Source organism: Helobdella robusta, assembly GCF_000326865.2.
Source record: "Helobdella robusta unplaced genomic scaffold HELROscaffold_27, whole genome shotgun sequence".
Lineage (NCBI taxonomy): Eukaryota > Metazoa > Annelida > Clitellata > Rhynchobdellida > Glossiphoniidae > Helobdella > Helobdella robusta.
Window position 1 is genome coordinate 563,226 of NW_008704392.1, and position 14,059 is coordinate 577,284.

At 30.3% G+C, this 14,059-nt stretch overlaps 4 protein-coding genes across 4 annotated transcripts; 3 read left to right on the forward strand and 1 right to left on the reverse strand.

Moving 5' to 3' along the window:
* Positions 1–590: 590 nt before the first annotated feature.
* HELRODRAFT_173596 (hypothetical protein) lies at positions 591–2,235 on the forward strand (the record flags this gene model as incomplete). Its single annotated transcript, XM_009020210.1, has 3 exons — positions 591–926; positions 995–1,189; positions 1,873–2,235. The coding sequence occupies 3 exons, from the start codon at positions 591–593 to the stop codon at positions 2,233–2,235; spliced, it is 894 nt and encodes a 297-aa protein (XP_009018458.1).
* A 2,750-nt stretch (positions 2,236–4,985) lies between these two features.
* Positions 4,986–7,338, forward strand: HELRODRAFT_173597 (hypothetical protein; the record flags this gene model as incomplete). Its single annotated transcript, XM_009020211.1, has 5 exons — positions 4,986–5,220; positions 5,468–5,832; positions 6,023–6,264; positions 6,391–6,717; positions 6,822–7,338. 5 exons carry the CDS (start codon positions 4,986–4,988, stop codon positions 7,336–7,338), a joined length of 1,686 nt encoding a protein of 561 aa, XP_009018459.1.
* Positions 7,339–9,095: 1,757 nt separating this feature from the next.
* Positions 9,096–12,170, forward strand: HELRODRAFT_173598 (hypothetical protein; the record flags this gene model as incomplete). Its single annotated transcript, XM_009020212.1, has 4 exons — positions 9,096–9,205; positions 11,435–11,555; positions 11,609–11,940; positions 12,038–12,170. 4 exons carry the CDS (start codon positions 9,096–9,098, stop codon positions 12,168–12,170), a joined length of 696 nt encoding a protein of 231 aa, XP_009018460.1.
* Positions 12,171–12,494: 324 nt separating this feature from the next.
* HELRODRAFT_173599 (hypothetical protein) lies at positions 12,495–13,775 on the reverse strand (the record flags this gene model as incomplete). The annotated part of the gene is made up of 3 exons (XM_009020213.1): positions 12,495–12,530; positions 13,325–13,453; positions 13,521–13,775. The coding sequence occupies 3 exons, from the start codon at positions 13,773–13,775 to the stop codon at positions 12,495–12,497; spliced, it is 420 nt and encodes a 139-aa protein (XP_009018461.1).
* Positions 13,776–14,059: the final 284 nt, after the last annotated feature.

Genomic DNA, 14,059 nt, shown 5'->3' on the forward strand with positions numbered 1-14,059 from the left:
GTCAATCTCCATCTAAGTTCATTTTGACAAAGTCAATATTTCCCTATATAAACAGCAGAAAGCACTGATGATGATTCATTCGGAATCCTTTATGGCCTTATTTGCAGCATGAATTCGGAAAATAAGTTTATTTTGAATTTTAATAAACTAAATGTTCACCAATAACGTTAGTGAGAAAAATTGAAAAAACGAACTGCAAACATAATAACGCCAAACATTCGGTAGAATTTATAGAATATTGTAAAAATTATGGTCTATTACCAACATATATATATATATATAAATATATATATTATTCATTGCATTTATATATATATAAATAAAATAGATATATATATATTGCATTGATATATAAATATATATATATATATATATATATATATATATATATATATATATATATATATATATATACACACATGTATATATATACTTATGTATATAGAAAATGCACTCTTTATCATTTCATTTAAAATATATAATTCAAAAAATCTTGTCTCTATTTTATTTTTGAAGTTTTATAACGACGTTAATTTTGTTTTGAGGCTAAAAACTCAAAAAATTCTATTCTAACGGTGGATCGGTGAATGATGGTAAAATTTTTGAAGGCTTCAAATGCATGTTTTTTGCTGGTGGTAGTGACTTTATGCTTAACTATTTATTCATACAACTTTTCTTCATATTATGAAAAAATCTGTGTCGATGAATCAACATCTGTTGCTAAAAACTTAGGATTTTCAAGTTTTTCCAAAAAAATTAGACATCAGTTTGACAAATTAACCAAGAACAAAGTTAATTCCAAGAATCCGAATCTGATCGCCTACCTCAAAAACATAATACGACCTCCAAATGACAATAAACTGAAAAAGTGGAATTTTATGGTTAAAACTCCGCAAGCTGAAGAAATAGATAACATTTTAAAAAAAGTTATTTTAACATTATAAAGATTTGATATTTTTTGATCGATATTTATAAATTTTAATATACTTTTTAGAAAAATGGGTTTTTCGTAGAAGCAGGAGGATTTGATGGCGAAACAGCATCCAACACGTTGTTTCTCGAGGTGGAACGGGGCTGGACAGGATTGCTCATTGAACCTGATCCTTACTTTTATACACAACTGGTTGGAAAAAACAGAAATGTCTGGTCCATTAATGCCTGTATAAGTCCTTTCAATTATACATCAAAAGTGAGATTGGTTTTGGCAATTTTGTTTCGTATGATGTACTTGTTTAATAAAAAATTTAATAAATTGATTATTTATGGAATATAAATAAATTTTAACTATTAATTGCAAATAAGTTTGTGTAAAATGGCGCAAGACGCCTGAGACTGAAACTCAGATACCAGTCACCCACAAAATAGTGTTTATACGTAAGTACACTTATACGGTGGTTAAAAGTGCCTGTTAGAAATATTGACGTAGATTATTTTTTTTTACAAACTTTTTTCAAGCTCAACATAGCATCTCACATATTTTTCAATCTAAAGAACCATTACGTATTAATTTGACATTTTTTTATGTATAATAATTAGGAATTTCGTTTGCTTAACATACCGAGGCGGAACTTAAAAAAATAGATAAATACAGTTACTCATTCTTCATTTGTAAAAAATAATAATCTAATTATTTTATTATTGGTTACTTGATGATGAATTAATTGATTATGTAATTATATTGTTCATCTTTTGATACTGTAAATTAATGAAAGTGTTCAAAATGTTTTTAAAACTTAAGTTTATGTGGTCGAACAAGCAGATAATAGCAGATTGAGTTTTTCAATGTCTGATTTAATTAAAAATATTAATAAGAATACTGAAAATAAAAAATGAAACAAATCATTTTCAAATAACATATTTATTTCGTTATAGCTTTATTTACAAGAAAGTTTTGGACAACTTGGAAGATTACATGAATACAAAAGCACTGAGTTTATAACTGAAGTTCCCTGTTTTCCGCTGGAATCAATGTTACTCGCATTAGAAAGAAAATCTGTTGACTTTTTAAGTCTAGATGTGGAAGGCGATGAAGTGCCAATTTTAAAATCGATAAACTTTGACGAAATTGACATCAAAACGCTGGCCGTTGAGTACAAGCATGGCAATCCTAAAGAATATCTCGAAGTGATGGAAAAAAATAATTACAATATGACTAGAGCTATAAAATATGAAAGACCTGAAATACATTTGTATGTCGAAGATTATATTTTTGTAAAAAAAATAAATTTGCATTAACCGAGTTTAACTTTTTCATTTTCATTTCATTGGTTTTTTAAGTTCCAATTTTTTTCGTCGAGTTTAACAGTACGAAACTCGTATAAAACACAAGACGCGTATTTCAAAGTAGTTAAAACAATAAGACGATGCTTGCAGAAATATTTTTATGTAAAATGAAAATTATGTGAAAGGAGGTCTTTTACAAGAATTTTATAAAGGTGGGAAGACAGAGGACAATTCTGTTGAAAAGAAGACTTTTCTTCCCAAAGAGTGCGGTTGATAACCCTTAAGCCCAAAGTTTGTTGTTACAATGCTCTTGTAGCAGATCTTGTAGAACTGCATGACAAAACTCTAAGTTTGCTAATTTTGATTTAGCTATAGAAAGAAAATGAAAAATAGCGAAAAATTTTTTATCATGGTGATAAATGAGATTGGCGGGTTTTAAACAACAACAACAAGGATTGAGACGATTCAAATGTGAAGAAATGGCTTCGATATGACTGCTGCATGATTTTATGTGATCGAAAACGTGACAGTTGATGGGGAGGTTAGTGAATTAGTTTTTCCATCTTTTAGGTTTTAGCTAAGAGGAGTTTAACGCAAAATATGAGAGTAGGTTGTTGGTGCATTTAGTGAAAATGTCGAATATGGAAATGTCTGCCTTACAATTTATAAAAACTTTCTATTTCCAATATTGTAACTATATTATGTTTGCGTATTATTATTATTTTTATTATTGTTTACGAAATGCATTTTGGGAGGTAAGTCACAATCTAATTTTACCCGTTTTAAGTTATCATTATATCCCAAGCCATCAATATACGCCGACTACTCGATAACTTTATTGGTGTGCAACGAACTAACTTCATCTATCCAAGTTAAAAGGGGAGGTCATACAGAGTGATCCAAGCTTTCCGCTGCTCATCAATCTTTGTTTTAACCCTCTGATAAAAATACATGAAGCAAAAGAATATCAACAATTTGGATATATTTAGGAACCTACAGCCTAACTATAATTGAGAGGCTGGCCCCAGTTTGCTGATGACTCAGCAATCATCGCTAACATTTTTGAGATTGCTCAGAAATTAATTGATCTTAACTAAGTCTGGTATAAATGGACGGGTATGAAATTGAGAGTAAAATAATGCTGTACATTTGAGATGCGAAAATTCGATGAAAAAAATAAACTAGTTTTGTCTCAGTTAACAATAGACGATGCAACAATTCCAGAGGTTAATATTAACGATCGTTTTACATACTTTGGAATAAGGTATGATTTTAAAGGCAAGAACACCAAGGAAAAAGATGAACTGTGCGGTAAGCTCGGGTCTATGTTGCAAAAAATTATCGGACTGGATACAACGGTTTAATGGAAGCTGGAAATCTTTAGACGATTCGTCCCTTTTCAAATAACATTTCTTTGAACTACGAACTTACAATATCTCGTTAACCTGGATAAGAAACATCTTGGATCGCCTGGAACAGAAGCGGTGAGAGAATAGGTATCTCTGCCTATAAGCAGTTACACCGCTGAAACTATTGTGTTGCCAATGAAAACTGGAGACATCAACATAAAATCGCTAAAACACCACGTCGAGTTATTAAGATTAAAGCTCCGAAGATACCTTTAAACTTATTGCCGAAATAATATCACTATGGAATGAATCTTACAACGCCTACAGAAAAATTGACTACCTCATTCCAAAAAATGATGAATTAAAACCGGCAATAAATGCTCTAAAACAACAACAATAAGAAATCAATTTTAATCACTTCTCGCTGTTGCAACGACAGGGGTACACTGATCAAAGCGATAAAAGAAACACATTGATAGCTCTGAGATAGTACGATGGTCCAAATTGACGGTAAAACAAGCAGAGGTTTTATTTTAATTTATTATAAAATACCTTATTTAACCGTTATCAATAGATGCCAACAGACTGAGATTGGGGAAAACAACTAACGCATCCTGTTTGCTTCGCGGTGCAAAACAAATGAACAAACACATCCTATCAAATTACGGCTCAACTTCTGCACTGAGCAGATATTTAAATCGTCACAACAAAACCCTCTCAGTATTACTGACAACATCACGATAAACGCAAGGCCGGGTATCGAACTTTTTGCGAATGCGAAAAAAGGAAAGGTCCGCAACAAAAATACGATCGAAATACTCAAGCTGACCGTTTGCCATAAAACAAACTTTATGAAATATAAATAATATAAACTGAATAAATATTAAAACAATTTAAAAAATAACATTACAAATGATTTTAAACATTCCACCATTTTAATTTTTGAAATATCGCTTATCGGCTTTTACAATCCTTTTAACCTCCGTCTAATCGATATTGTAACATCGTCATCATATGCAATATATTGCGATAGAAACAATGCATGATCAGGTTTTTACCTCTTTTTATACTTCTTTTTATCATCAATTTTTGAAAAAACGAACTACAAACATATTAACGCCAAACATTCGGTAGAATTTATAGAATATTGTAAATATATATATATATATATATATATATATATATATTATTTATTCTCGTTGTATTATCATTGAGAAGCTATTTTGAGTTGCACGGTGGCCGAGCCCACAAGAATTAGTTTTCTTTTTTTGGTCTCCGAATCATTCATGCTTTTTTGTTTTGTTTGATTGAATAAAAGTGATTTAGTTGTTTGTATATATCCGAATCCTATATGTATAACTAGAAAACAAATTTAGAAACAATTTTTTAAATTAATGATAACAATTCTTAAATATGTTGATATACAACCGAAATATATTCAGTCTCAAGTTTGTATTTTTTGCATCTGTAATATTCGTCAGTGCTATTTTCATTGAAATCAAGTATGACGTTCTGCACCAAGTAAAAGATGTTACGAAAGGAATTTATCTACTGAACAATTTCATAAACGATAATGATTTATCTAATATGAAGGAAGAAATGCGTGACAAAATGTTCATTGACGCCATTTCCATGTATGCCAAGACAAGTGAACATTTTATGATTACGTTGTTATTAATGTTGTTAAGCACATTTTCCTAAAAGTTGATGATTTTTTACTATTTTAAATTTTAAATATTTCGTTTTATTAATTTACATGGGATTTAAGTTTATTATGCAAAAGGTAGAAAAATCATGTACATAAGTTTAATAAATTTAAAATTTAATAATTTTAATAAAAATTGAGTTCTTTTACACAAAAATTATTTTAAAATTTTTGCAATCATTTTTTTCAGTCCCAAAAAGATTTAGCAACGAAACCGAATTGAAATTTATTATTTTAGCTGTGACTGACAATTCTTTTTTTGACATGGCTTTAAATCTTTATTTAACAAGTTTCAAGAAATTTAAAATCATCAATTTCCTCTTTGTGGGAATAGGAAAAACTGCCTGTAAAAATTTTTTAAAAATGAATGTTCAGTGTTTTTATTTCACTGAAACATCCGGTTCCAATAACACAGCAGACTTTGGATCTAAACAATTTCAACAAAAGGTGAATATCAGAACTGAGATGATCTTAAAAGCATTAAAAGCTGATTTTTCCGTTCTCCACACAGATGTAGATGTAACGTTCTTGGATAACCCCATACCTTATATCGAAGTTATTACACTTTACTGTTATACATTTGAGCGCAATAATTTATTGCAAAACTATTGAATTTTATAGCATAAAATGTTAACAGTGTTAAATGTACATGTAGATGTTTGTGTTTGATAAAAGTATTTCAATGGACAATCTTTGCCTAAAATATTTTTGTTGGAAAATTAATTTGTATTAAATTTATTTCAAGAGTAAAGCCATGAAAATTCAGAATGTAGCATTTCAATCTGACATCATTTCCTATAACTCAGGCTTCTTAATCATAAAGCCTACGAATTTTTCAATAGAGCTATACACGCTCACGCGCGATGTCGCAAACAAATCAAGATCAATAGATGACCAGGAATCTCTCAACTTAGCAATCAAAGTAATGCAATCTAAGTACAAATCAAACCCAGAAATCAGCTCTATAGACATTTTTGATAAAACAAAGTTGTATTTGTGTTTTAATTCATTTAAATTTTTGTAAAATTATTATATAAATTGAGGCATTGCAGTTTAAATTGATATTTTTTAAGTATACAGCTAATAGTTTATCTCTTGATATATTTACTTCAGAATTTTATGTGGCAAATGTTATTTTGAAGAGGTTGATCGGAATTTTCCTACTAAAAATGGTTCAAATGGCTGTCCCGGTTGTTTAGTAATGCACAACAATTGGATAAAAACACATGCAGCTAAAGTTTATCGTTTCAAAGAAATTTTATTATGGTTTGTGGACAAAGGTGGATATTATTCAGATAGAAATAGAAAATATTTACTGTACAACAATCCGTTTTTCAGTTTTCCGCCTGTCAATTATACAACTGATCGCGAGGAATTGAATGCGTTAAAAACTGGGTTTGCATTGGCTCAGATGTTGAACAGAACATTAATTATCCCAAGGTTTGTTTTAATACATTTGATAAACTATGAATTATTTTTTTTAATCATTTGTTTGAAAATGTGAATTATTTAAATTAAACAAATTGGATTTTTGCATAATTAAGGTTTCACTGCCGTGGAGCAAAGAACCCATATGAATGTTCTTTAATACACTGGATAAACGTCAAATCATTTGATATGTTTTTTGAATATCGTGAAAACAGTTTTCTTTCAAATCCCCTAGTTCCAGAAAATATTCGAAAAAACCTCAGCCAAACTTGTCCTTATGGAAAGAATCAAAATAAAAATTTAAACAATTTAAATGTTTGCACTCCACCATTGAAAAACTTTACAACCGAATGTCTGGAGCCAGTTTGGATTTTAATTGATTCGAAAAAAAGCGTACCTTATAATGATTTAATTCGAGATTCTTATGATAGAGTGGTGACTATAAATTTAAAAAATTATACGCAAATCCCAGAGCAAGAAATTTTAAAAAAATTTGGTAAATGTGATGATGGTGTTTTGCACGTCGTTTCTCTAATCGGAGTTGAAGTGACTTTTGACAACATTACTAAAAATAATGAATTTGAGACAAAAATTAGAAGTGGATTTCTAAGAAATGGATACATGCAGCTTTAGAAATGATTTAAACAAAAAGTAAATGCACAGCGAATTAGTTGAACACTAGATTATATGAACTTGCAGTTGATAAAATAATAAAATGTGTAATCTATTATTATTATTATTAATTTATTTATTAAGTTTTATCTGTGATGTTGAAGATTATATATAAAATTAAAATTTATAAGAATAATTTCAAAAATTGAATCAAAAACTAATAATAATATTTTAATATATAAATTTATTGCCTTTATTGATCTAGAACTATATATAATATATTAGGTTGGTGCAAATATAATGTCGGTTTTATGTTAATAAATTTTTCATCACTGAATTTTTAAATACAGTTTATTGAATATATTGATCATTATATATCATTTTGAAGGTTATTTATTCTTCTATTTAGCCTTTATTAATTAATTGGTCCAACTATTCAGTGTCTTTGATTTTGAGCGATATTTGAAAATGTTGTCTAAGGGTGATTTTCGGATTATTTTGCTTCATGAGTTTAAACTCGGGCATAATGCGGCAGAGGCAACTCGTAATATTGTGGAAGCATGGGGCGACGTCGGTGCTTCTGAGCGTACCACAAAAAGATGGTTTAAAAAATTTCGTACTGGTGACATGAGCCTCCAAGATGAAGAGGGTCGCGGGCGACCATTCGGGATTGATGATGACAAACTGAAAAAAATTATTGACGTAAACCCAGCTAAAACTACTCGAAAAGTTGCCGATGAACTCAAGGTTGATCACACAACTGTAGTTCGTCATTTGAAACAGATTGATAAAGTCAAAAAACTTGACAAGTGGGTTCCACATGAGTTGAACGAAAATCAGAAAATTCGGCGTTTTGAGGTGTCAGCTTCCACTTTTTCAAACACCTCAACAACTTTTTGCGTGAAAAGTGCTTCAAAACCGAAGAAGCTACAAAAAATGCCTTCTTACAGTTTGTCGCCTCTAGAACCCCTGATTTTTATGTTACAGGCATCAATAGTTTAATTTCTCGTTGGCAAATGTGCATAGATTGTAATGGTTCTTATTTTGATTAAATATCTCAAATGAAAGCAAATTTATTGCATTTTAAAATGGATGGTAGAAAACTGACATTAATTTTGCACCAACCTGATATTATATAACATTTTATAATAATTTGCGGTACTTTAAAAACTAATAATTATTATCAAATTTGTGAAAGGATTAAAAATAATTTTTATTTTTCATTTTTTACAAAGATATAATCTTCGACATACAAATGTATTTCAGGTTTTTCATATTTTATAGCTCTAGTCATATTGTAATTATTTTTCTTCATCACTTCGAGATATTCTTTAGGATTGCCATGCTTATATTCAACGGCCAGTGTTTTGATGTCTATATCTTTAAAGTTTATCGATTTTAAAATTGGCACTTCATCGCCTTCCACATCTAGACTTAAAAAGTCAACAGATTTTCTTTCTAATGCAATTAACAATGAATCCAGCGGAAAACAGGGAACTTCAGTTATAAATTCATCGCTTTTATTTCTCCGTAATCTTCCAAGTTGGCCAAAACTTTCTTGTAAATAAAGCTACAAAAAAATAATACAGTTATCTGTTCAAATAAAATAAGCTAAAAAATCTTTTTTTTTATAAGTTTTGATAGCTTGAATTTTTTTAAATTAATTTGAACTATAAAAAAAGTTAACAGTCTATTACACTCTTTCTTGGTCCCAAAAAATCAACAACACATAAGCAGCGTATATAAATACGTGCTGAATGACGCATCACACACGAAGCATGGAGATCCTTTTGTCAAATTCGAACCCGGCCAATGCATGCATCGCAAAACAGCCCCCGACGACCTTAAACACTAGGCCATCACGCCGTCAAATGATAAATGCGGTCAGGTATAAATTTGAAGTTTTGTTTCATAAAAGCTGGAAAGTTATGTTACTGTTTGTTGTAGCTCATTTGAAAAGGGTTTTCTTCAAATGTTAAAGAATAAGGCCCCAGCCGCCGGGTCACCCCAGAGGTCAGCAGTTTTAAGAGTGGTAGGATTTGCAGGGTAATTGAAAAGGTGATGGGTAGTATGATAAGGTGAAGAGCAAAAATTTCATTTGTCAAGCTCTGTCAGGTTGTTAACGCTATTCTTAAAAATAAGTCCCGCTATCACTACCGCTACTTCATGTAAAATTTAGCTCTTCTGCAGTTACTTAAATGAAAAAGTAGCGATAAATACTACTTGTTGAACTATTATACATTTTGAAATATTTTTCTCTTATTACATTTGATTGAAATCTTCTACTATATTGTTAGTGCGGTTAAAATTAAATCAATTGTCTAAAATAGTTGCAATAACATGACAAAACTTGTTATTATTAATATTTTTTATAAAAAAATTTTTAAACTGAAAATGACAGTTTTCAACATTTAAAGTCTATTTGACCGAATTAGAGGTGAGCGTGGGAACGAAAATTGGTAAAAGCAAATTTTCTGGAATGAAAATTTATGGAAATAGGGAATCACTGTTCGTGAATTGAGAATGAATAATGTGAAAAACGACATATACATGCATAAATTTAAAAAAATGATTATGATCAAAATGTCAGTTATCTATGCAACTCAACACGTGTCCGTGTGCAATTGCGTTAACAAAGAAGATGACTAGGTGCAAGCAATGAAGCTATAACGAAATTTCATATAAAATATATTGTTGTAACTTCTTGACCTCGTAACTACCAACACCGATGTTATAGCTTCAATAATCTCTACATCTCCAACACCGTGTTGTTGCTTCAATAATCTCTACATCTCCAACGATAGTCAAGAGTTCGTTTATCCGTAGGTTCAAAATTTCCGATAGATGAACACAACTGCTTCAAACTAAGTTGAACGTTTATTTGAATACCAGCAGTAATAGAAACAATAAATTAATCCAAATAACTACATAAACCACATTTATGACTTCGCATCGCACCTCAACTACTACCTCAACTGTTACCACTCAACTCCTCCCTTTTACCATTACTACTCAGACATATTTATAATTTGATTTAGCATAGACACAATCTTACAACCTTTCCAAAGATTACAAATATAGCATAGATAAATAACATTCAAATAACAAATTATATAGCGCTATTCTATCATTTCCGCGGTTATAACAATATACGCAAACATGTGGTCAACACAAATACACACATACATATGCACACTCGTGGTTATTATAAATTCACACAGTATGTATATTTATTAACATGTAGCAAATTGTTTAAATTGTAATCATTGTAATTTATTATTATTTTTTTAATAAATTGTATAACTTTTGGCTTTTTATTTTTTCTTTACTATAGACATATTCATAATTTTAGTTTTTTTTCCAAAAAAAGTTTGTTATCGCATTCAAAAATTTGGAGAACTTGAGAAAAGGGGAACGGAAGGGGGCAGGAGGGAAAATATTGAAATGAATTAAAAATACAAGAAATGGAAATTTTACACGTGTAACACCACATAATAAATTCACGTTTCAAAATTAAAATTGAGAGCTAAAATTTAATAAAACAACGTGTTAGAATTAAAACATCATGCTAAAATTTAAATTTAATAAAACTGCATGCTAAAGTTAAAACCATAGATTTTTGCGGAATACAGTAAAAGTCCTCTAGAGCGGGACCCTAAAGAACGGACAGATAAGAGTAACGGACAGTATTGCTTGGCACGGAACCGTTTTGCATGTTAAATAGACCCTAAAGAACGGACATTTTAAAGGAACGAACTACGGACAGGGTTTTAAGTACAAATTGACTTTTATGTCTTAAAGAGCGGACAATTTATAACAAAAACACATGGAATATTTGATAAAATGCGCCATCTAATTTGAATATTTGTATTTATTCTATTCTATGGAATGCGCTAAAGAAACTTTGATAATCTTTGGTTATTTAAAAAACCGTGTTGATAAACTGTTGTGTAATAATGGAGTCGACTCTGCGAAAAAAATTTTTAAACTTGGAGGAAAAAATGCTGGTGGTGAAAAAATGAAATGATGGAGTTAGCATACGAAAAATTGCTGAAGAATTTGGTTGCGGAAAAACTCAAATTGCAAATATTCGTGAAAATAAAGAATCTGTAAAAAGGCAGTGGGAAGCGGGAGTACCGAGTAAGAATAAAACGTTGAAAAGACAAAAAACGGATTTTGAAGAGATCAATTTTAAATTGTTTGAATGGTTTTCTGAAGCTCGGTCAAAGAATCTGCCAGTTAGTGGACCAATGGTGAAGGTTAGAGTTCTTTAAACAAAATTTTTCATAAGTGTGGTTTTGGAATAGGAGAAAATATAGATACAGATGTGCAGCTGATTGAAGCTGATCCTACCATAACCAGCCTTTTGGGTTCTGTTACTTGGGAGAATTTTGTAACTATGGATAACAATGATGACTCAATCCATAGCCCACAAAGTTCTGAAAATCATGAACAATTTGAAGTCCAAGATGATGAAGAGGAAGAAGAGGCTCCAGTCCAAGAAGTTTCTACAAAGATGGCATTACAATGTGTCAGGAAGCTAATTTCCTATTCGATACATATGGGCAATAGAGAATTGTTACAATTTTCTGAGAACATTGAAAATATTTTAGAAATTGAATTGTTAAAAACAAAATGTTTTGGCAAACAGACAACTATGAATGATTTTCTTTCATAACAAAATTAAAAACGTGTTGTTTTATTTTAATTTTTTATGTAGTATATCAAAAAAGATTTTGATGTTGAGTCTTGAGGAGAGGACAGTTAAGAGGAGAGGACAGTTTGGACATTCTCCAATGGTGTCCTCTCTAGAGGACTTTTACTGTACAATGAAGAACAAACCAATTAAATAACAAAAAACCAAAATAAAGCAATAAAAGATATGGAAGCAAAACAACGACATTCAATCAAGATATTTTTAACTGGTGGATTAATGATTACGCACTATCTAATGAGAAAAAATTGTTGACACAAAAGTAGCGGTAGCGGTCGTGATTTTATTTTAGCTTTATCAGCAGTATTGCTACTGCTCAACGAATGTAGCGACGCTACCGCTACGACTACTAAAAACGTAGCAGCGCTAATGTAGTGCCAAAAGAACCCTTAGTTTTAAATTATTTATTTGGCTGAAGTAGAGTAGCTGTTGAGATGTATGGACTAACCACATGGAAGTTGAGCTAGAGCAGTTCTGGCAATTCTGCGTGGATGAGACCCTTCGATATTGTTACAGATGAAAGAGGGTTAATAGTAGTGGGTAGGTTAGACCAAAAATTTTCCCATTTTTCTTTTCCCATTCATCATTTTTAAATCACGAACACTGATTCCCTATTTCCATACGTTTCTAATCCAGAAAAATAGATTTTAACAATTCACGTTTTCATGTTCACTTCTAATTTGGATAAACAGGCTTTGAATGTTGAATGTAGAAAGTTCTAAAGAAAAGACCAAAGAACAAAAATTTTTTTAACGTAACAGTGTTTGATGGGAGTTAAAAAGTGGAAACGAGAATGCGATAGTAAACAGACGTTTGGGTTCATCAAAGAATGGTTAAGTGTAGTAGGACTGGTAGGACCTCGGTTTTTTAGTAAAGGTGTTCTATGGGGGTCATTTGGAGGCAGCCAGTTTTTATTAATTTTATTAACCAATTCATTTAATTATCAGCTATGCTATGCACCGCAAGATGGCCAAGTAGTTTGAAAGCGTTTGCTTATTTGTTACAAAGCAAAAAAAGACAATCTAGCACAGGAAATCAATTTAACGGTATCAATTAATGTTAACTTTAATAAGGGAATCAAATAATATTTTTGATACCGTTGTTTTACATTTACATATTACTCGGTTAAATTAATCTCGATTTCATGTTATCATGCAATACAATTTATAAAAATTTAATAATTCAAAAACGCTGCTTAAAGAATAAATTATAAAAATCTACTTTCACCTTTGAAGAATAATTTAGCGGACTTATACAGGCATTAATAGACCAGACATTTCTGTTTTTTCCAACCAGTTGGGTGTAAAAGTAAGGATCAGGTTCAATGAGCAATCCAGTCCAATTTCGTTCCACCTCGAGAAACAACGTGTTGGATGCTGTCTCGCCATCAAAACCTCCTGCTTCGACAAAAAATCCATTTCTCTTGAATAAATTTTAAATTTATTTAATCATGATTTAAAATTTGAAATATTCGTAAAGTTGAAACAACTTTTTTTAAAATGTTATCTATTTCTTCAGCTTGCGGAGTTTTTATCATAAAATTCCACTTTTTCAGTTTGTTATCATTTGGTGCTCGGATTAAAGTTTTGAGGTAGGCGATAAGATCCGGGTGCTTTGAGCCAACTTTATTTTTAGCGAACTCGTCAAACTGACGTTTGATTTCTTTTGAAAAGCTTGGAAATCCCAAATTTTTAGTAGGCGACGTTGGTTTATCTGTACAGAATTTTTCATAAAAAGGAAACATGTAGTATACAAAAAAAAAAATGCTTAAAGTTACTACAATCAATCCAAAAAATATTTTTGAATTGTTCAAGAACGTTACCATTTTTAACAATAAAAATAATAACAAAACAAAAGAAATTGAAATAAAACTTGAAAAAAGATGCACACATAAACATACACACTCAATATATATATATATATATATATATATATATATATATATATATATATATATATATATATATATATATATATATATATATATATATATAAATTATATATATATAAATTTTCTTCCTATAAACA